This window comes from Eumetopias jubatus, unplaced genomic scaffold (assembly GCF_037043125.1).
Source record: "Eumetopias jubatus isolate StellerSeaLion01/CBP00866 unplaced genomic scaffold, mEumJub1_p1.0 scaffold_6, whole genome shotgun sequence".
Lineage (NCBI taxonomy): Eukaryota > Metazoa > Chordata > Mammalia > Carnivora > Otariidae > Eumetopias > Eumetopias jubatus.
In genome coordinates, this window is record NW_028274812.1 from 134,727,770 (window position 1) to 134,750,537 (window position 22,768).

Below are 22,768 nucleotides of genomic sequence, written 5' to 3' on the forward strand. Positions count from 1 at the left end.
CTTTTGGGGGAGAGAGAGAGAGAGAGAGGAAGAAATCACCTCTTCTCCCATCCTTTGCTGGGTCCCTTAATTTTCCCAGCCAGGCCTTGAGGTCAGTGAAATCATGGGTCTTTGGAAATTCCAACTGCTAGAATTTAAACAAATTCTGTCCTCCTGGAACATAATCACTAGCCCTGTGATCCACATACAACAAAAGTAACCCACAAGCCCACCCTGACGGTTAACCTCTGCACCCAAATCCCCCTTGTCCTCTCCTCCGGGCCAGTACAGCTGTCTGGAGAGAGGGGGGGAAGCAAAGCACCTCGTATTCGGGTTGCAGAGGCCATCCGCGGAGCCCGGCAAGTCTGTGAAGATGGGCCGCGAAGATTTCATTAAGCAGAAAGCGTCTCTCTTTTCAAACCATCAAGTCACACGAGTGAGCAGTTAAGCAACTGTAAGGGAAGAAGGGAAGGGTTTCAAAATGCAGAGCACTGTTACCTATAACACGGCCCAGGGCACTCAATTAACTGCAGGCCCCAGGTCAGCCTTCAGCCTGGCTTTCCAAAAAGGTGGATGGAGCTTGCAGGTACGGTGGCAATCCCAGAGTCCAGGCTTCCCTGGGTAGAGATGCTGCATCCGAGGCCTGGGGGTGTGGGGCAAGTGGCGGGGGTGGGGGGGGCGGGGTTTGAGGGAAAGGGCTCACTGCCATCCAGTTAGTTAGAGGCTGAGGCAGGGTGGTATCCCATGTCTGTGCTGCCCACCACAGGAGCCACAAGCCAGACGCAGCTATTTAATTTCAATTCATTAAAATGGAATAAAATATAAAATCCACTTCCTCATTTGCCTGGCCACATCTCACGTGCTCAAGAGACACATGGGGCCAGTGTTGGACGGTGCAGAACAGCACATTCCCATCACCGCAGAAAGTTCTACAGGACAGTGAGGCTTTGGATCACAAGGCTCTCCAAGCTCTTTCCACCCCACCAGGGCCTGGGTCTCATTTTCCCTGCAGGTGTACCATCCATGAGGCATCGTGAAATCAGTTCCGTGGGACAGAGCAGCTTTCCTTCTTTGCAATAAAATAGAAGACAATAGAAAATACCATAGTGCATCATTTGCCAATGAAATACGGGTCAGGTCAGAAAACCCTTTCGGTTTTATGCAATTTTGTTGATACACATACACACATTATCTACATCTATGCATTTACAGTTATATATCTGCTGGGCCACAATGTAAAATGCATTCCCTCCTGTGGGTCAAAGTCTGAGAACGTCAGACCCTCACTACGATGTGATCCTGGTCTACAGATATTTGAATGCTTTTGCCCCCATTCATCTTCCCCTTTTCCAGATGACTCAAATCACAAGACAGTGAGGCGGGATGTCTATTCCATAGCATCACACACAATTTTTCCTCCAAACTCGATTTTCCCTGTTAATTTTATATGTCACTTTGGCTAGACTGTGCTACCCAGCTACTTGGTCAAACATTATTCTGTATATTTATGTGAAAGTATTTTTTTTAGGTGAGATTAACATTTAAATCAGCAGACTCTGAGTAAAGAAGATTATGCTCCATGATGTGGGTGAGCCTCTTCTAATCAGTTGAAGGCCTTAATAGAAAAAGACTAATCTCCCCTAAAGAGGGAATTTGGCCAGCAGACTGGCCTTTGAACTTGAACTGCAACATCGACTCTTCCCTGGGTCTCCAACCTGCTGTCCTGTGCCACAGATTTCAGACTTGTCAACATCCACCACTGCATAAAACAATTTCTTAAAATAAATCTCTCTTTATACATAAATACCCATCATTGGTTCGGTTTCACTGAGAAACAAAGCTTTCCCTAATACACACTCCTATTCCATCCAAAGAAAGCCTCCTCTTTGTTCAAGGCTCTCTCAATTACCACCTCCTCCATGCAACACCCCTGATTTCCTCTGTCAAAATAACTGCCGCTTCTGCTGTGCTCATTTCAGTAGTATATTGCTCATGCTACATTTTTGCAGATTATTGTGCCTTGTACTGTGGTTAATATTTAGATTCTAAACCTTGTTACTCAAAGCTTAGTCCATGAACCAGTGGCATCAGCATACCCCAGAAACTTGTTAGAAATGCAGAATCTCAGACCCCACCCCAGACCGTGTATTCAGAATCTGCATTTTAACAAGACGCTCGGGTGAGCCCTATCACGTCAAAGTTTGAGAAGCACTGTTTTAAACAAAGCTCCTTAACTGTGAGGAACATTAAAAGATGCCAATGCCGAGTTACTACCCTCAGAGACAGATGTAGTTGGTCTGGGGTACAGGCTGGTCAGGGGGTATCAGGATGTTCAAAGTCTTCCCAGGGGTAGGGGTTCCTAATGTGCAGCCAAGTTTGAGAACCACCATAAACACACCTCTCATTTTATAAGAGGAATTGAGACAGCAAAGTCAAGAGACTGGGTCAGGCCACACAGTGAGTTAGTATCAGGAACAGGACCCCACTAGGGTTTCCTGTGTCCCTGAAAATGTTAACGAAAGAGAAAAAAGATCCATATGCCCCATCACAAATCTAAAACGAAACCTGGGTCATCCAACAAACACCCTGCTGACGAAAGACATTGTTGTTACACCCAGTGTCTCCTTTGTAAAGAAGAGCCAGAGGTATTCTCTATGAATTCAAAGAACCACTCAGTTTAGGTTGGATCTCCGGAACCCTTCCCATTTATAATGACTGTCAAACGCTAAAGCCAAGGGTAAAATCAGTGCTGGGAAAGACAGGAGCCACCCGCCTGGGCTAGGGTGACCCAAACACGTCCACGCCAACACAGATGCTACCTCTACCAACTCCTTTGTGTTGCACTGGTCCCCGATGTCCGCTTACACAACTCCTGTACCAGGTACAAGACGGTGCCTTCTTAGCATTGTTGCCATATGGCATGGATTCCCCAATCTGAGTTAGGAAATAAACAGGTATTTCCCCTCAAGACTCCCTCTGGGTCTTATCTTTATGCTGACCTGGGCCTCTAATTCCTCTGCCGGTGTTGTGATCAGTAACAACAGGCTCCCCCCCCCCCCACCCCGTTCAGTCCGTCACGTGCTCTCAGGGTAACAACACACAGAGGGGCCCATCTTGGGGGCATCCCGGCGTGGACACCAGTTACTCAAGTGTGACAAGGTGGCATTCTCTATTGTCCCCACACCTCCCCCGCCTTGGCCTCCTGTAAACTGTCCCCAGGACAATTTCCTGGCCTGGAGTTGGCAGGAATGAACATCCCTTTGACAGGAATATCCCTACTGCTGCTGACAATGCAGTGGTTCTTTTTAGCAAAACTATATCTTCCCTTAGTGCAACAGAGCACAATCTGCTTAATGAGGCAGCGCAGAAAAAGCTAACCCCCAACGCACACTGTGCCGATAAATTTGTGCCCAGAAATTATACCGAACCCCACCGAATTACCAGCTTGACAACTGAAGGCGGCAGCTACACATACAGATGTGTTCTCAGCAGTGACATTAACAGGAAGAAAAAAAAAAACACATACACCATCAAGGGCACAATGCACATCAGCAGGCATGCACACGTGCGCGCGCACACACACACACACAGCTGGGAAGCAGCCTTCCCCTTAAACCATACCAGTCGTGCCACTTTGCCCCCAAAATGCATCTCCTCCCTTGCAGATAAAGGGAAAACTGCTTCCTGGTACAAAGGAGAGCTATGTGTGTTTGTGTAATAGATTAAAAAAAAAAAAAAAGTCAAGCTAATCAACAGTCTGGCAGCAATAGTAATAAAACAATGCTTAAAAATATTTAGGCAAACCAAACATTTGGGCCCATAAGTGCCAAGCTTTTACAGTGAGTTAACCGAGTAGCCAGACGAGCTGGGAACTGGCAGCGACTCTTCTAAACTGAGTGCGGCACCCACATGTTACAATAAAGGAAACGAAAGTCTAAGAGGTGAGGTCACTCTCCCAAGGTCACACAGCTAATTAGTTACGGTGTCAGGACAAGAACCACCTGTCCGGGCTTCCAGGCCAATAGCCCTTCGGCTGCACCATATCACCGTCCCCTGCCGCCCAGAAAGAGGTTCCTGCAGATGGTGAGGAATGTTCTCAGCACAAAGGTTCTGAAACAGATTCCCAGCGCAGGTTTGGCTAAAAAGAAAACGTCCTGCAGAGCAAAGGGGACTACAAACATAGCAATGGCACAGCTCCTGTATCCTTTAGGAAGCCTGAAGCCAACAAGAGCTTCACCTGCCACCCCCAGGGCAAGTCCAGAAGACATAGGGAAATAATGGGGCGGCACCAGCCCTTTTCAGCCGCATTTGGGTTTTGGCTGTATACAGTTAGAATTATAAATGGATTACCCTAACCCAGAAGCTATGGCTTCTCCCCAAATTCAGAGTCATATCGTTACTCCCCCTGCAAAACAGCAGAGCTCCTCGACCTTTATATATCCGTTTCCCCTTCCTAGAAGACTTGCTTTTTCCCTTCAGCCAAGGCTGCACTAATTTTTGCTTCAACACCAATGTCTGCACGTGCCTGGGGACAGCTGTCCCAGATTCCAAGGATCGCAGGATGTAAGAACTGGAGAGCCACCCCAACCAAATGATTTTCGCCGTGCTACTGTCTCTTTTTTTAAAAAATAAATTTTTTTCCATTAAGTTCAAATTTTTTAAAATAATCCCGCAAGCCCATAAAAACCATCATTAGGATTTTGGCTTATTATCTTACCAGACTTCAATTTTCGGGGGGGGGGGGGCGGTGTTCGTGTGTGTGTGCTTTCAACAGCCACCATCACAATATAGAAATATTTCTGTGGGGCGCCTGGTGGCTCCGTTGGATAAGCATCTGCCTTCGGCTCAGGTCCTGATCCCAGGCTCCTGGGATTGAGTCCCGCATCGGGCTCCCTGCTCCGCGGGAAGCCTGCTTCTCCTCTCCCACTCCCCCTGCTTGTGTTCCCTCTCTCTCTGTGTCTCTATCAAATAAATAAAATCTTTAAAAAAAAAAAAGGAAGAAATATTTCTGTATCTTCTTTACCCATATCATAAAAAATCCCCATAATGCTGCAGTCTTCCCATACATAATTTCAATGTCTATTTAGTATTTAATCAGCTGTATTACCCATACTTCCCTGTTTCCCTGCTGTGGATTTAGGTTTGTTTCCAGTGTTTCAGTAACACAAATAAGGCTTCACTAAATACTAGTATGTGTGCAGGTTTCCGCATGGTTATTATCTGAGGTTACTTCCTTAGGAGAGCTTCCCAGAGTCAACCTCCCATTTTTACTCACTGTTGGAGAAACTTGGGCCCCAAATAAGTAAATACCTGAGAAGGTAAAAGGAACACTCTCTGGAGACCGTGTGAATATCGACAAGCCACTCAACTCCCCCGAGGCTCAGTTTCCCTTGGGCCTCAGGAGCTGGATCCCTGCAGGGCCTGTTTCAGTGATCTGCCCTCCAGGAGTTTTCCCCATCTGCTACTCCACATAGCCTACCGTGCACACAAATCACCCAGCCTGCCTCCCTCCTGCCTCTCTGCTTTTCACAGCAGCTGCTCAGGAAAAGGACTTAGTCAAAGCCCATCATGGGACCAGATTTGTTGGAGTATGTGGGGGCCACGCAGATCAAGTCCAAGGTGTGCAAAACGGGCCGTGGTGTTGCCTGCTCTTCCCACTGTGGTCCCTGGAGCTGCTTTCCGAACCCAGGTCAGCCGTGGAATTACACAGACCCCCCCCATACCTGGGGCTGGTGACAATAGGGCCCTGTGACAATAAACAACACACCCGGGCCCAGTGCGTGGGGACATCCCAGAAGCCAGTATGTGGGGGAGGGAGTCAGCCTGTGTGTCTCCTACCAGGGTTCTCCAGGATGGTAAAGAGGCCACTGTGTCTGTGACCACCAGTCACACCCCTAGTGGACATCTGCAGGTGAAAACACCGCCCTCGGCCCAGAGCAACCAGAACAAATGGAAAAATACAACATGCCATTTATCGTTGGCTTCTTCTAACAATGAGTTATGATCAGTAGAGAAGGGGAGGCCGTACAAGAGTATTTCCTCAATCTTTTGGCGGCAATGAGAGGACTCCGTACTGTGCCTGACTCTGGACCTGGCAGGCAGTGAGTGCTTGATAAAATGTCAGGTCCTCTTCCCATTTCAAAAGTGATGAGTACCGGGGTGCCTGGGGGGCTCAGTCAGTCAAGCTTCTGACTCCTGATCTCGGCTCAGGTCTTGATTCCAGGGTCATGAGTTCGAACCCCACGCTGGGCTCCACGCTGGGCATGGAGCCTACTTTAAAAAACAAAAAACAAAGATGATAGGTCCCTATCCTGGAATTAAGAGAAAAAAAAAAGTGATGGGTAGGTTCTGGATAGATTATAAGCTTGTCCAATAGTAGATAACCTCTCTTACGCATCTCTGACCTCTTACCCTCCACGGTCTAGAACACCACCGTACACATTGTGGGCACCAATAAATGGATGGTGAATACAAATGCTGGACCAGTTTGAAAATGGACACCCAAGCAGGGGAGTGCTGTCAGAGGACATAGCTGATCCCACCGGCTTCCCCAGCACCTGGAAGCAACAAGTGCACCTGCCAGGATCGTCCTGACTGGGCTGCGGGGGACCGAAAAGGAGAAAAGCCAGCTGCTTAGGGCACGTCCCCCCGTGGAATCACCCATGCAGGCCGGCTGTGCTGGCGCCCACGGGGTCATATAAGCACAAGGAGCCTCGTCTCAGTTCCACGGACAAAGCAGCTCGGAGGTAGCCCTGGGCCTCCCGGGGAAAGCCCGGCAGCCTCTGTGCCCTAGATGCTGTGCAGATTAAGTCAGACAGGCCACGTCCCCAAGGGCTCTAACCCTGTCCCCCAGGACTGAGAGCAGCACCGGGCGGTGTAAACAAATGTCCCACGTGGGTGGTGCTAGAAGGAGCAGAAGTTTAGACAAAGAGAACCATGTGGCATTATTTTTTTCCCCTAAATGTTTATACCTGCTGCTTTTTCCTCCTTGGGGTGTGTGGGGTGGGGGGCAGCTCTGTTGGAAAACGGGAAGAGACAGAGCAGGGGAAAGAATCTCATTTTCCACCGCCCACTTTTGATTATTCATATTCATGTGGGAGATGAGAGGGGCTGTCGATGACAAATTTCAGGAACAAGTCATCTCAAATCCCTACCTTGCCCTTGACTTCAGGCAAGCGCCGGTCGACGGGAGGCACACTGCGCATGTGTGCGCCCACACCTCATCAAGGCACACTCACTTCTCCCTCCCAGCTCCGATTGGCTGGAACGTCCGCAGTCCCAGTGCCCCCAAGCGATGCTCACACAAATGGGTACTGCTTTCACAAAGTGAATGGGACTTGAAGGGGGGGGGGGCAATAATAACTAGAAAATCGGAATTACCTATTTTTTGAGGCGTCATGCATTAGTACTCCTTTAACCTTTCCCCTTGGATGCAGGGAAGGACAGGGGGAGTGGAAAGAGGAGGCATTTGGGCGGAAACCCCATCTCCCCCAGTATGTTGGCAGGAGAAGAGAAAGCAACCTTCCCGTGAAGTGGGGTTCTTCCCCAATGCCGGCCATCAGGAACTGGCTGCGAGAGTGTTCTACATTCTTGTGGGATTACAACACCTGCTGCGAGTCCCTTCCCTCCTGCCCTCTTGTGCTTCTCTCTGCTTTGAGCTCTACATCGGCCAAAAAGAGGGAAAACCTCCCAAGGTTGCTGCGAGGGCTAAGGAAGCATCTGCTGGGAGCCAAGACTGCATTTCTGCCCTGGCCTCACTCCAGCCTCATCGGGGCCATCTGCTGCCCAAAGTACCTGCGATGACCCCCAGGGGGGCAGGGGTATCATTTATCAATTATCCTTGCTTACTCACTGCCAACCTCTAATGAGGATTTCAGGAAACTTTCCACAGCCAGCCTATCTCCTTCTTGTTAGGAGTCCTTACTAATAAATAGAGAAGGTCATGCCCTTACCTTATTAAGCTTCTACTAATTACTCATGAGAAAAAATTACCCACTGTGTAGACTATCATCCCATTCCTGGGAGAAATGGAAATGTGCCCAAAAGTTTGGATGTCTCAAGAATCTACATCTAGGGGCGCCTGGGTGGCTCAGTTGGTTAAGCGTCCAACTCTTAGTTTCAGCTCAGGTCATGATCTCAGGGTCCTGAGACTGAGCCCTGCATCGGGCTCCACACTCAGCGGGAAATCTGCTTGAGGATTCTCTCCTTTTCCCTCTGCCCCTCCCCCCTCCTCGTGTGCTCGCTCTCTAAATAAATAAAATCTTAAAAAAAAAAAAAAAAGAATCCACACCTAGATCAAGCATAAATGAGTGCCATGTTCACTGCTGAATCCCAGCCTAGAGATCAGCACCGTCCGCTAGAACTTTCTGCAATGAGGGGTATGTTCTGTGAGGCACCGTCCAATATGGAAGCCACCAGCCTGCCATGTGTGAACTTTGAGCACTTGAAATGTGGCCAGGGCACCTGAGGAACTGAATTGCTTATCTTATTTAGTTTTAACGTACGTAAATTTAAAGAGCCACACACCAGAGTGTAGCAAATGACTACTATATTGCAAAGCACAGAACTAGACAGTGCCCGGTATATGGATGGTGCTCGATAAGTATCTGCTCAAGGGAAAAGTGAATGGATATTAAGTGGCTCACTATAATAAGTTCTGATGGAGCAAGCTTCTCAGTGATTACCGGGTACTCACTTTAAACAAATCCCCCTTTAAGTCAACCACCTTCTGAGTCAGGTACTTTGATTAACTCTGCTTTACAGATGACGAAACTGAGGCTCAGAAGAGTTAAGTGGAGGGTCCATGGCCATACAGAATGTGGCAAGACCAGGAGCCAGCCCCAAGCAGAGTGACCTGGCAGCTTCTTAAAACCGGTCAATTTTGTCACTGATGAAAAAAGCATTCGGGAGCCTCACTTTACTTTCTACCGGACGACACCAAATTCAGCAGGGATCTTTCCTTTTGAAATAAAGCAATGAAGATACAGTGTGTCACCTGTGGAGATGTTTTATTTTTTCCTAAGATTTTATTTATTTATTCATTCACTCATTTATTTGAGAGAGCCTGAGCATGAGCAGGGGGAGGGGCAGAGGGAGAAAGACGGAATCTCAAGCACACGCCATGCTGAGCGCGGAGCTCGATGTGGGCTCAATCCCAGGACCCTGAGATCATGACCTGAGCTGAAACCAGGAGTCAGACGCTTAACCGACTGAGCTACCCAGGCGCCCCTGTGGAGACGTTCTAGAAGCCTAGCCAGTGCCCTCACCTAGCAAGGCTCTGGTGACCAGCTACTGGATCCCAGATCAAGAACTAACCATCCATCCCACCACTGTGGCCTTTCCCTAAAACCATCTCCCCTGGACAGCAGGCTACCCTGCGGGAGCCTCCCAACCGTAGGAGCTCTGGGCTCCTGAAGCGGACAAGCCCCTCCACGTGTCAAGCACTAAGTGTCCTTCTCCAAGGAGATCCTCTCATCCTCTCTCTGCAGTGAAATCACAGCTCCACCCCAGCACTGACCCTTGCACCATAAGGGGTTCGCCTGTATCACACAGGGATGCGAGTTACAAAACCAGGAACTGAGCAGGCTCCCCCTCTCCTCAGCTGACCCCACTCTCCACCACAGCATGGCCCCGACTCCATCACACAGGGAGCTTTTGTCTTTACAATGTCTCTCGCTGAATGGATTTTTGCAGCTCTTTTCACACCCTATAAGGCGGCCATTTGTGCTCCTCTCAAGGGGGTTCTTTCCAATGATCCTGCAAGCTGTTTCCTTCGCCTACCCCAGAGCTGTGTCATCTGTGACTGTCACCATTTGGAATTGAGGAGAGACAAAGATTTAAGTGGAATTTACTGCTGATGGTGCGGGGGGAGGGGGGTGATCTGCTGACAAAAAAAAAAAAATTTCTATTCTAGATAAGAACAATTTTTAATTTTGTACATTCTTAAACTACTCTAACTTTGTCCTAAGTGGTCATAGGAAACACAATTTTCCACAGAGTGTTGCTCCAGAACCAAGTGGTTCCTTGAAAAGGATTTTATACCATAGAACTTTCTATATCTTCCTTTACAATTATTTAAATCCGACCCCCCCCCCCCTTCTGGATCCAGTATAAGCCCCACCTCCTCCAGAAGGTCTTCCTAGACCATCCCGGCCCTCAGGGAGTTCTCTTCCCACTGCTTTCAGGCAGGATCCATTATCTGCAGGGCCACCTCCTCAGGAACTCCTACTGCCTTTCCTCACAGGCCCTCCACATTTTATCTCTAACCTCAAACCCAAGTTCCTCAGTCAGCAAAACAAAAGGCTCAGCAGCAGACTTTTTAACCAGCCTCTAGATCCAGCCCTTCTAGAAAACAACACAGTGACACTTCACCACCTACTAGAGGAATCCCCTTCCAGACCTCACTTTTGTGCAAGTCTCTCATGCACACATACAACACTTTTTGTAAGGGGAAGTCTCTGTTGTTTTTTTCTGTTTTTTTCTGCTTTGTTTTAGTACCCTTAGTGGACTGGCATGGGGAAGCTCCCCAGGTGACTGAACCCTTAATCCAACACTGCTATTTTGGGGTTATTCAATCACCATGAGCAAATACTTCCTGGCCTTACAGTATCACAATTCATTCTGGGTTTAATGATACTTTATTGCATTGTCGTGTGTTTGCATATGCTTACCTTGTGTCAAGAACAAAGACCACAGACCATATATTACTATCTGGGGCATTGCTACTCTCAGCCAACACGGCACGACAGGCATTCAAACACATTTATTAAACAAAAATAAATAAAGAAGAGAAACAGCCTCCAGACACTGGGCAGAAGAAGTGACTGAAAGATCCTGGACCACCTCGGATAATCTTCAAACTGGAAATGTCCCATAAAGAATGTTCAGTGCATTTATCAGGGCCCAGGGCAATGCTGGTGCCCGGGATGTCAGTATCCGCTCACATGGCCGTCTCGCTTTTCTAAATAATGAACCATTTCAATGAATATTTGGCAAAGCTAATTTTACTTGGGCTGGAGGATTTGTTCAGCTGCATCTAGTTCCAAAATCAAAAATAAAGGGAAGTATTTGAAAACCCAAAAATCTGAACAACCCAACAAAATCACAAAACCAATGCTTATAATTCAGTAAGAAGACAACCCAATTTAAAACTGCTCAAGAAATGTGAAGATATATGACTGACTAGGAAGCACACGATATGGTACTCTACATCATTTGTCATTAGGGAAATGCAAATCAAAATCATAATGAGATTGCACTACACACTAACATAATAATGACTATACTCAAAAAGGCTGACAATGGGGCGCCTGGGTGGCTCAGTCCGTTAAGCCGTTAAGCATCTGCCTTCGGCTCAGGTCATGATCCCAGGGTCCTGGGATCCAGCCCTGCATCCAGCTCCCTGCCCTCTCTCTCTGCCCTTCCCCCTTCCTTGTGTTTTCTCTTTCTCTGTGTCTCAAATAAATAAATAAAATCTTTAAAAAAAAGACTGACAATACCAAATGTTGGTGAAGGTGTAGAGAAATTAGAACATTCCTACACCGGTTGCTATAAAGGGAAGGCGGGCTGTGCCCTCCGCAAGCTCTGTCCGGCGTTTTGGATCCACTTTCATCGGTCTTTACGGTTGCTTGTCAGACCCCAGCCGCCAAAATGGTGAAGCAGATCGAGAGCAAGTATGCTTTTCAGGAAGCCCTGAACGGTGCAGGGGATAAACTTGTAGTAGTTGACTTCTCGGCCACGTGGTGTGGGCCTTGCAAAATGATCAAGCCTTTCTTTCATTCCCTCTCTGAGAAGTACTCCAATGTGGTGTTCCTTGAAGTAGACGTGGATGACTGTCAGGATGTTGCTTCAGAGTGTGAAGTCAAATGCATGCCAACCTTCCAGTTTTTTAAAAAGGGACAGAAGGTGGGTGAATTTTCTGGAGCTAATAAGGAAAAACTTGAAGCCACCATAAATGAATTAATCTAATTATGTTTTCTGAAAACATAACCAGCCCTTGGCTGTTGAAAACTTGTAATTTTTTTTATTTACAAAAAGGAAAGATCAAGTAGGAAGACTATATGCAACTTCCATCTGATTATAAGTGACAATAAAATATTAATTCTACCCTTTTTAAAAAAAAAAAAAGAACATTCCTACATAGGTGGTAGGAATATATAATTGTACAGCTACTTCAAACAATTTTTTTTGGATTTATTTATTTGAGATAGAGAGAGAGAGAGAGGGAGTGCTCGAGCAGGGGGAGGGGCAGAGGGAGAGAGAGGGAGAGTCTCAAGCAGACTCAGCGCCGACCGTGACCCTGAGATCACAATGGAGCCGAAACCAAGAGTGTGATGGGTACAGCTGCCTCAGAATGCAGTCTGGCAGTTAGTTAAAAAGGCAAATACATACATACCATACAACCCAGCCATTTCACTCTTAGAGAGCTAGCCAAGAGAAGTGAAAGCATGGGTCTACAAAAGTCTTGGATATAAATGTTCACAGCAGCATTATTCAAAACAGAAACAATATAAACATCCATCAAATGGTGAATGGATAAGCAAACTGGGGTATATCCATACAACAGAACATTACTTGGCAATAAAAAAGGAATGAATTTCTGACAGATGCAGCAATGTGGATGAACATCAAAAACACGCTAAGTGAAAGAAGCCAGACACAGAAGATGACATATTATAGGATTTCATTTATATGAGATTTCTAGGAAAAGCAAAACAATAAGGACAGATCACATGCATGGTTGCCTGGGGCTTGGAGCAGGAATGGGGGCTGGCCGCAAACAGGGAGGAGGAAACTTGTGGAGATGTTGGAAATATTCTAAAACTTTTTACACAACTATATACATTTACAGAAATCAGTAATCTCAACGGGTAAATCTTATGATACATAAAGTTTATCTCAATAAAGCAAAAAGCAATGCTAAAGCTACAAACCAACTTAATTGGGGCTTCAAAACTCTATGGCTTCGGTTTATGCATATCATGCTAGCTAAAAGAGCCTCTCAGTACCATAAAAGCTATTACAGTTGGAAACTAGAAATTTTAAAAACAAAGTCATATCGTTTTAATGTGAAGTTATTTTTTCGGCATTTTTTTTAATACTCCACAGGGCATTAACAATTCTCAAGGGCAATCTAAACTCCAAGGCGTCCCAGCTTGCTTAAACCTGAGAAGCAAGCTTCCCCAAAGCCCTGTTGACAGATGCAGAATTGGTCAGGTAAAAGGTCCATGTGGGTCTCAGCAGTGAGGATTTTAAAGCCTTTTTCCCCCAACATCCCCCCCTTGGTTGAGTCTGAAACCAAAAGATCTTTTGCCTTCAAGGTCTTCCTGCTTTAGGGGAAGATGCTCAGAGAGCGCTTTCCCAGGGACCCACACTCACCAGCTGAACTCCAGGGAGCAGCTTCTGCACCAACCAGACCCACACTTGTGTGACACCCCTGCCAGGTCCGTCTCTGCCCAGCTTGCCTGGCCAGGTGGCCTTGATCCAGGCAAAATGTAGATTCATCAGGGTGCTCCAGAGAAACTGAACCAGTAGGGAGTGGTGGGTGGGTGGATGTGTGGGGAGAGGGAGAGAGAAAGGGAGGGAGAAAGAGAGAGAGAGAGAGAGAGAGAGAGAAGGAGAAAGAGAGGAGGGGGCAGAGGAGGAGATGGAGAGAAGGGGATGGGGGAGGGGGAGAGGGGGAGGGAGGGAGAGAGGAGGAGTGGGGAGACAGGGGGGAGAGGGCAGAGGGGGGAAAGAGGGGGAGAGGGGAAAGGAGGGGGGAGGGAGGGGGAGAGGGGAAAGGAGGGGGGAGGGAGGGGGAGAGGGGAAAAGGGGGAGGGAGGGGGAGAGGGGAAAAGGGAGGAGGGGGAGGGAGGGGGAGAGAGGGGGAGGACGGGGAGGAGACCATGGGCGGTGAGTGAGAGCAAGGTAGGTTTATTTTTAAGGAATTGGCTCATGCAATCATGGGGCCGGGCAAGTCCAAAATTTGCAAGGCAGGCCAGCAGGCTGGAGACCCAGGGCAGGGTTGATGTTGCAGTTCCCAGTGTGAAGGCAATGTGAGGGCAGAAATTCCTCTTCCTCAGGACCTCAGTCTTCTTCCTGACTCCTGACTCCTTGGAGGCCCTACCCTAGCGCTTGTGCACAAAGCGTCTCTTGCCGCACCGCGGTCCTCTGCCGGCACACGCCAAGCAGGCGGGGCTGGGTCATAAAACTCCACAGAGCCAGTTACGCTCGTCTACTCTCCCATCCCATATCTTACCAGCAGAGACACCCTCAATGTAATAATAATGTCGAAAAGGTTGGCATCATTTTATCGTCACATACATCTTTTCTTTCCACCGTTTTACTGTGGTCACTATAAAAGCGGCCAAAATGCCAAATGTGTAGCTGAAGACAGTATGTAAAATCCCCAACCGAGACTGTGCTGTCGTCACTAGCACCTTTTGGGAGTGCGGCCCAGCTGTGGCTGATCACTCCTAATCCCTCCTGCCCTGCGTCCCTGTAGTAGGGGGTCCGCAGGGCATTTGTGGTGAACCCCCCCCATGTTACCAGATAACCTCCAAAAAGACTGAGCCGGGAGAAAGCATCAGACACAAGCAGAACAACGGGGAGCGGGGGCTGGAGGGGGGAGGACTAAACCGGTAATATCTGTATTTGGGAGCTCTGTCCAGCACACGGGCCCCAGTGTAAAGAGGGATGGGTGATAAGGCCCACACACAGACAGAATAGCACAGAATGACAAAATTCTAGGGGTTCAGAGTTTCCGGGCACCTACTGAAGCCTCAGCTACGTCCCTGCCTCTGAGTTCCATGGAGGGCCCTGCCTCCTTCTCACAGGTGATGATAAATCCTCACAGGAGCGTGGTGCATTCCCAGGAACACCATCAGCACCTTCTAGAGCATGTATCCGTGAGGCAAGTACTGGATTCTCAGCAAATCCCCCATCTGAAGCTCGGCATATGCACATTCCCTTTAAAAAATAAAAATTAAAGGAAAAGTGGGGGGAGCGCCTGGGTGGCTCAGTGGGTTAAGTATCCAGCTCAGTTTCGGCTGAGCTCAGTATCAGCTGGTTTCGGCTCAGGTCATGATCTTGGGGTGGCGGGATCGAGCCCCACGTCAGGCTCCATGCTCAGCGGAGAGTCTGCTTGAGACTCTCCTTCTCTCCCTCTGCCCTTCCCCCTGTTCTCTCTCTCTAAATAAATAAATCTTTCAACAAATAAATACATACAAATTTTAAAAACCTTTTAACTGTGTTTTCTGAATCCGGCAAAAGGGAATCATCTCTAAATATACGAAAAACAAATCTTCAAAAGTACCATTTGGAACAGGCTAAAGAATTTATCCCCTCGAGGCGAAGTAGAATAATATTTATTGAACTTCTACAGATAGCTCCAGGGGGAGGGGGCAGCGGCTAAGTCTTGACATGCCCCCTCTCATTTTAATTGTCATACCAACCTTATATCATAGTATCTTTAACTCCATTTTATTGATCGGAAGACTGTGGCTCCGCAGGGATGGCTACACAGCTGTGACCTGCTAACCTTTTCTATCATCAAGGGTTTTGTGAACCACAACCTCATCTATAATGACGGGCCATGATTACCCTGAATCAAAATATGTAACTAACTGCCAATGTAGTTCCTTCTTGGTGCAACCCTTAAAACATGCTATTTACTTCCATCACTTTTTTTTTTTTTTTTTTTTAAGATTTTATTTATTTGAGAGAGCGAGCATGAGCACGAGCAGAGGTGGGGGCAGAGGCGGAGGGAGAAGCAGGCTTCCTGCCGAGCAGGGAGCCTGACATGCGGCTCCATCCCAGGACCCTGGGATCATGCCCTGAGCTGAAGGCAGATGCTGAACCCACTGAGCCACCCAGGCGCCCCTACTTCCACCATTTTTTTTTTTTTTTTTTTTTTTTGGTTCTTCCCCATTTGCAGGATCAAAATGTCCAATCTCTTCATATGGCTCCTTCTCACTGGTACATTTTCAAAGCCAGATATCATCAACATAATAAGCACTCAACTGCACCTAATTTCAGTTAGATGAAATGAGACTGGTGGTGCTTGACTTTTCCTAACAATACACCATCATTTCTTCCATTTACATAATGCCCCGGAGCTTTCTTGACCCTACACCAAGCTGATAGACCAAAACCATTTCCCTCTGTGCTCAGCGGCACAAACCCGGAGAGAAAAACACTAATTGCCTCTTCCACACAGTCTTCGGAGAGAAAAACATCCAGAAGAGACGTCAAGGGGGAACCAACAAGGATGTTTGATCATCTCCAGCCCGATCTCTCTGCCTGTGTGGCAACCACGCCACCCCCCGGCCCCCAGCCCAGCTTCCTACCCCCGTTCCAGAACCCCTTCTCCACCACGGGCAACTGCAGACACTCTGCAGTAGGGCAGGAAAGGGCACAGTGCCCCAGGTCCTCAGCTGAGGATGCCAAACAAGTCAGGGCAAGATCAATCAATGTGCACACAAAGCTCGAGACCCTACAGTCTTATTCCCCATCCCAAAGGAGCCTGCCCCCCCCACGGAGAGGCTTTCCCCCAGAGAGTCTGCACTATGGTCTCCAAAAACTAGGGCAGGGAACACAAAAACAGATGTTGTCACATCACACACAAAGACCAACAGATATTTTAACACAGTGCCCCCGCCAGGTCAATTATTCACGGCAGGGCTGGTCTTGTTTTCCCGGAGAACCATCACATCTCTGTGTCTGGCTGACGCCGCAGGCACATCACCTGGGGGCTGGAGAGAAATTCTAAATCCTGGGTCCCGCCCTGGAATCTGCATTTTGGCAAGATCTTCCCCCTCCCCACCCCACCCCGGGGAGATGAGCCCCTGTGTGAATGTCTGAGCGGCACTGGGCTACTGCACGCAGGACAAAATGTTACTGATTGATGGACCCATCCTGTTGATAATCGTCTGCCTTCCCCGAGCATTCATTCATTCATTGAAAAGGCATTCATTCGTCATTTAGCAAATATTTACAGTGTGCCTACTGGGTGACTCAGCGCTTGGCACTGTCTAGGGGAGATAAGGCCACCCTGGTGAGCGAAGCAGTCACAGGCCCTACCTCAAAGAACTTTCTTTCCCATTCGGGAGACAAATAGCAAATAGAACAAGCAAATAAATGAAAGAGGTCATCACAAACAGTGATGGCACCACCCAGAACATGCAGAGGCTGCAGAGGTATAATTGAGAAGTGAGGAAAAAGAAATTTTGGTTGGGAGGGGAGGACCAGAAAGGCCTCTCTCCTGACAGAACATCTGAGGTGAAACTTGAAAGTGAGAATGAGCTAGCCCTTCAGAGGGGGTGAGGGGGAACCCTCCAGGCAGAGGGAAAAGCCAGTTTGCAAAGGCCCAGAGTCCAGAAAGGGGCTGATGTGTTTGAGTAAAAAGGCCCAAGTAGCTGGAGGGTCAGGGAGAGTATACAGTCGCCAAAAAGGTGACAGAGATTGCTAGGCAGAGCCAGTTCAGGCCAAAAAAAGAAACAAACCTGAATGTTGCTCCAAGTGCCAGGGGAACCGCTGAGAGCCTCTGAGCAGGGAATGACATAGCGCCATATATGTGTATGTATGCCACTCTCCTGTTGTACAGAGACCAGACTGGATAAGGAACAGGAGTGGACCTAGGGAGGCAGCAGGTGGCTCACTGCATAGTCTAGGTGCGGGAGGACATATCAGACATAGGTCTGGACTGACCCCAAAGGCTGGCTGGGAGCTGTACTGCTCTGGATACTAAGGTGAGTGACCCCATCCTGGCTGCCTTCAGGCACGGGACAGTCAAGGGGCTTGCAGAGCGAGGCGCACAAGGAAATCGACAAACAGCGGTGTCATTTCAGGGGCCGGTTAATTTGGCAACATCTTTGTTAAAGGAAATGAGCACATACTTTTTGACCGGCAGCTCACAGACTGACCCTACAAGCACACTGATGTGTGTGCAAATGGACATAGGTTCTAGGTTATTCATTACACGTTTGTAGAAGCAAAAGATTGGGAAGACAACCTAAATGCGGAGTAATAGGGAACTGGTTAAATAAATTTTGATTAGTCCACACAATGAAATACTATACAGCAAAAACTAAGAACATGGATACTTTCGTGTGCTGTTTTTTATGTACATACAGATGTGTATGTGAGTGTATACATAAATTCTTCTCAAGATAATACTGTTGCATGACAAAAGCAAGGTATATGACAGTGTGTATGAGATGTTACCAACTATGTAAAAAAGATTTAAAAAATGCTCACAAACATATTTGCCAGTACATACCTAGCAAAATCTTCAAAAGGAGACATTAAAAAAAAAAAAAAAACAAAAACCGCCTGGGACTGGCTCTAGTTGAAGAACAGGGACTGGTGGACACTTACCCTTCACTGTGCACTTTTATAGTATTTCCAATTTACACCACGTGGATATATATATGACCTATTCAAAATAACTAAATAAAACTTAACTTTTACACAAATGCACTAAAATAGGTTCAAGAAAAGATGGGAGCAGCCTTTGGTGCTGAGACCCCAGCAGGGTACATGAGGGGTGAGACTGAGAAAAGGGGGAGACTTCAGGGAGGAGGCAACCTCGGGGCCAAGTCTTGCAAGGTGGACAGGCATCCATCACAAACACAAGGCAGAGGCACAGACCTATAATCAAACAGGGTCCGTTCGAGGACACACCAGGAGTTCTGGGGTTAGCTGAAGCCCTTGGGGTTCCAGAACAGCCAGCAGGACAGGAGACTGGGCAAGGCTCATCACAGGCACGCCCTTGCCTGTCATGCCAAGAAGTTGGGACTCTTCCTAGAAGTGACGAAAGGGGGGCGCAGTGACACGATCAAGTCTGAGGTTCTCCAAGGAAAGCCTGGCAGCCGTGTGGAAGATGGAGAGAGGCAGTGGTGAGGAGGGGCAGGCAAGCTCGCTCAGAGACCGAGGTAGGGGCCTCGTTCCTTCTAGGAAGGAAGCGATGATGGAGAAAAAGGAACAGATTCAAGAGAGAACAGATCCCATGCGTGGGGTGAACAGGAACAAAGGAGAGTGCCAAAGATCTCATCTGAGCTACTTCGATCTGAGAGAAGGAACTGAGGCCAAGAAGCAACTTTAGGGGATGGAACAGGAAGAAAGGACTCTGGGGAGGCAGATGGGCGGGTTCAAATCCCCGGCTATCTGTCCCTGAGCAAGGCCGCTCAGCTCTCTGAATTTTAGTTTGCCTCATTTGTAAAATGAGGCTACCGGCTAGGCTAGGGGCCATTCTCACAGTGAAGGGAAGTGTTTTATACACAGCACCTGCCACATTGCCTGGCACGTGGTGGGCACTGTAAAAAATTGTACAAAAGAGCTGAAGAAAGTCTCTACAACAGACAAATGCCTAGTTCACCAGAGGAGGGATTTCAAGGGAATTTTTAGAAATTCAAGGAGGATAGTCTATGATTCTACTGACTCAGAGTGTCATTCCTCAATGGCGCCCAGACCAGCCCCTCCTCTTGACAGACCAGAGACCCGTCATGAGTATGGATGGAGGGCCGCAGACCACCCACCATCGCTGGGCAAGCAAGTCAAAGGCCAGGCCTTGGCCAAAAGGAGGACACTTCACCGGGACCAGTCAAGACTGGCTTGTTCCAATTCCAGGCAAACACTAGCATCTATAAACCCCCAACGGCCAAACCAGCTCTGTAACTGTTAGGGGTGTTTCACTTCCTGTGTGTGTGTGTGTGTGTGTGTGTGTGTGTGTGTGTGTGTGTTGGACCTCTAACCATGACAGCAAAGCACACCAAGGCAACTCCCCAGCTGCATACTCACAAATACAATGTGAAAGTGACCCCTGGGCATTTTCCAGTGAAGATGAACTGGGGAATGAGACAAAAGTCCAGCCACATCTAAATTCAATGACCCCCGCATTGTCTATAATCACAAACTATCTCAAATTATTTGCAAAATCAGTTGTTTAAAAAAAAGCCCAAGACTCACTACAAAAATATAAACAAAACCCTAGTCCTTAGTCATGATTATTAAACTAGGTCTATTTCTGAAGCCTCTTGCTTGGTTTTGAAGAGGTAACTTCAAATGTTAATCTTGTCAAGGAAAAAAAAAATCATAGGAATTTTTGAAAATAAGAAGTGTCCAGAAATGTGTAATTTGTACCACTTCTCTCCAACCCAGAGCCCCCAAATGCTTTCTTGGCTGAAGTACAAGAGAGGGTCCAAAATAGGAACAACATCCTTGTTCCCGGAATGGCCACTTTCCTGGAGATAGGCCTTAGGGCTGCTGACGTGCAGGACTGTGCTGCTATAGTGGGGAAAAGCAATGTTACAAGGTCTTTCTGATATGACCAGTCATGGGCTCTCTATAGAAACAGAACTCAGGACAGACCTGTTGGATACAAAGCGACCTAATAGATTTATGCCATTTGGATGGTTATAACCCGTCTGATATACACAGATCCACTGTTAAGCACAAAGGGGAGCAACCCAGTATATAGATTACATCAAACAGAAAAGTCAGAACCCAATGACATTCAATTCAAGGCCAAAGAAAATAAGGAACAAATATCAGAAACTTAATAAAATTAACATGAAAACAAACTGACAGCCTTGAGCAGCTTCCTTAGGAATTCTATCAGATGTCCCTTCTCTCCCTTCTCCTTCGTGGAATCAACAGCAGAATGGGCTGATAAAAAAATGGTTTTCTAGGAAGAAAGAGTTGTACCTTCTGGTCCTATGTCTCTGAAGACAGAATTAACATATATGTACATTTCACCTACCCTAAATTTAGGCCAGTTTTAAAAAATAAAACATGGCTTCCAAGATGACATATATTACCATTGATTGGTTTCTGAGTACTGGACCTGCTCTTGCCCTGTAACTTTTCTTTAATGTCGTGTCCTGTGCCATAAGCTTTGTCTCCTTCCTCATCAATAAGAATTCCAACTTTCAAGGGTGGGTGTTACATTGCCTGGGAGAGTAAGGAGTGAACAGTATTCCTGGGACTGTCTTAGGTACGTGCAAGAACTGCTGATGGACAAACTATGAGCTCCTTTTTCCACTGGGCATGGCAGGGACGCCGATGTTCTGCGCTCTGGGATTGTTCAGCCCCCTTGCGTTAGGTGGGGGGACCGGATGGCGAGGGGCGGTGAGCTCATTCCCAACCTGCTTGTCAACATCAGGCCTGGGAACTTTCCTGACGGTTATTAAGGAGGGACTACAGCATGCTCCCACGTGAAACTGGTTGCGTTGGGCCTTTTCCCACACAAAGCATCCATGCCTCCGGAACTACTGCAACCATCCCCGAAAATTTTAACATTATTTCAAACCCACGCAGAAGACAATTCCCGAGCGGCCACACTCGACAGTTCAATCCCCCTGGTTTTGCCAAACCGGTTGGTTACTAACCCAGGACCTCTTGGAAGACCGTCCCAGGGCATACCCCACCCCCATCCAATCACTCCCGCCATCCATGCCGAAGGCGAAGGCGCAATCATCCCAGCTGAACGTCACCTTCTAATCTCACACCAAACTAACAGCAGGAAGAAGCAAACTGGCCTAGCAGGGCGCCGCAGCTGCTACCCGTCAGGTAGTCTACCGCCCCCAGGAAAACCCGCCACACGTGTGGGGCCCTTTATCCGCGCGTTCCTGGGCGCGCACTCCCCTCTCGCAGGCGCGCACCCACGCACACACTCGGGGCCCTACAGGCACAGCTGGGGACTTAGTTTTCTCTTCCTGAGAGCAGCTCGTGCCTGGTCCTCAGCATCCGATCCGCCTTGTCGCCAGCCCCGGAACACACACGCCTCCTCCAGCCTCCGCGCCACGCACGTGGGAAGGCGCGTCCAGGTGGTGCCAGAAGGGAGGAGAGAAGAAGCGCAGAGGCAGGGAAGGACGGGGAGGAGGAAGGAGGGAGCTCCGAGTGGCATGTGGCTTCTCAGGTGCCAGGGCCCGGCGTAGATGCCTCGTCAGCCTCTGGGATGCAGAGGGGGCGAGATCAGAAAAGCAGCAGGGGAGGAAAGGGGCTGGAGGGGAGAGGGGTCGCTCACCCAGGGTTTTGACAGCGATCTGCCTGGTGAGGGGCGGCGGCAGGTTGATGCACACCAAGTCCACGTCCTGATGCAGCAGCACCTCGTCAATGCGGCTGGTGTAGAAGGGGACGCTCATCTCCTTGGCCAGCTCCTCGGCTTCCTCCTGCGTGCGGCCCCACAGCGCCTTCACCGCGAAGCCCTCATCTTTCAGCAGCGGGATGATGACACGGGCCGTGAGGCTGGTGCCGAACACGCCCACCCCGGGAAGCATGGCTGCTCTGGTCCGCCGGGTTCTGCTATAGCTCAGATCTCCAATCGAACACTCCCACACACACCCCTCTAGCCAGTCCTGCACCCGGCTCGCGGCGGTGCGCCAGCCGCCCGTGCCCCGGGCAAGGCGCCCGGGTGCCGAGAGCGCACCGAGCTGCAGGCGGAGCAGGCTCGGGGCGCCTCAGTACGGCGTCTGCTGCAGTGTCCGCCACGCGGGGCTCTCGTCCCTCCCGGGGGCGGTGGCAGGGACCCCCGCGGGGCGTCCGAGGCCCCGAAGCCCCGCGGAGCCCCGGCTCAGGCAGCGCCCCCGCCGCAGTGCCGGCCGGCTCCGCGAGCCCCGCCGAGGCCGCCCCATGGCCGGCTCATCCCCGCGTCCGCGCCGCCGCAGCCCGGGACCCGCTCTCTCCCGCGTGGTTTCCGCAGCCGGCAACTCGCACGCACGAGCCTCTACACCCAGCCAGAGCACGGACCGGCGCGGCTGCGGGGTCCCCTTGCTCGCCCGCCCTCGGCTACGAATGAAATAATCCAGCG

The 22,768-nt window shown here is 48.9% G+C and overlaps 2 protein-coding genes across 2 annotated transcripts in view; one reads left to right on the top strand and one right to left on the bottom strand.

Annotated features, from left to right (window-relative positions):
* The window catches only part of GFOD1 (Gfo/Idh/MocA-like oxidoreductase domain containing 1), a 99,589-nt gene extending 77,156 nt beyond the window's left edge, over positions 1 to 22,433 (bottom strand). The window contains exon 1 of the mRNA XM_028107463.2: positions 21,986 to 22,433. Coding sequence (XP_027963264.1) covers positions 21,986 to 22,238 — 253 coding nt within the window. The 5' untranslated portion in view covers positions 22,239 to 22,433. The remainder of the gene's footprint in view (positions 1 to 21,985) is intronic.
* On the top strand, positions 11,526 to 12,084 carry LOC114212555 (thioredoxin). The gene has a single exon (XM_028107466.2). The coding sequence runs from the start codon at positions 11,629 to 11,631 to the stop codon at positions 11,944 to 11,946; it is 318 nt and encodes a 105-aa protein (XP_027963267.1). The 5' UTR covers positions 11,526 to 11,628; the 3' UTR covers positions 11,947 to 12,084.
* Positions 22,434 to 22,768: the final 335 nt, after the last annotated feature.

Coding starts and splice junctions, on each gene's coding strand:
- LOC114212555 (XM_028107466.2), top strand. CDS start 11,629: ATGGTGAAGCAGATCGAGAGCAAGTATGCTTTTCAGGAAGCCCTGAAC.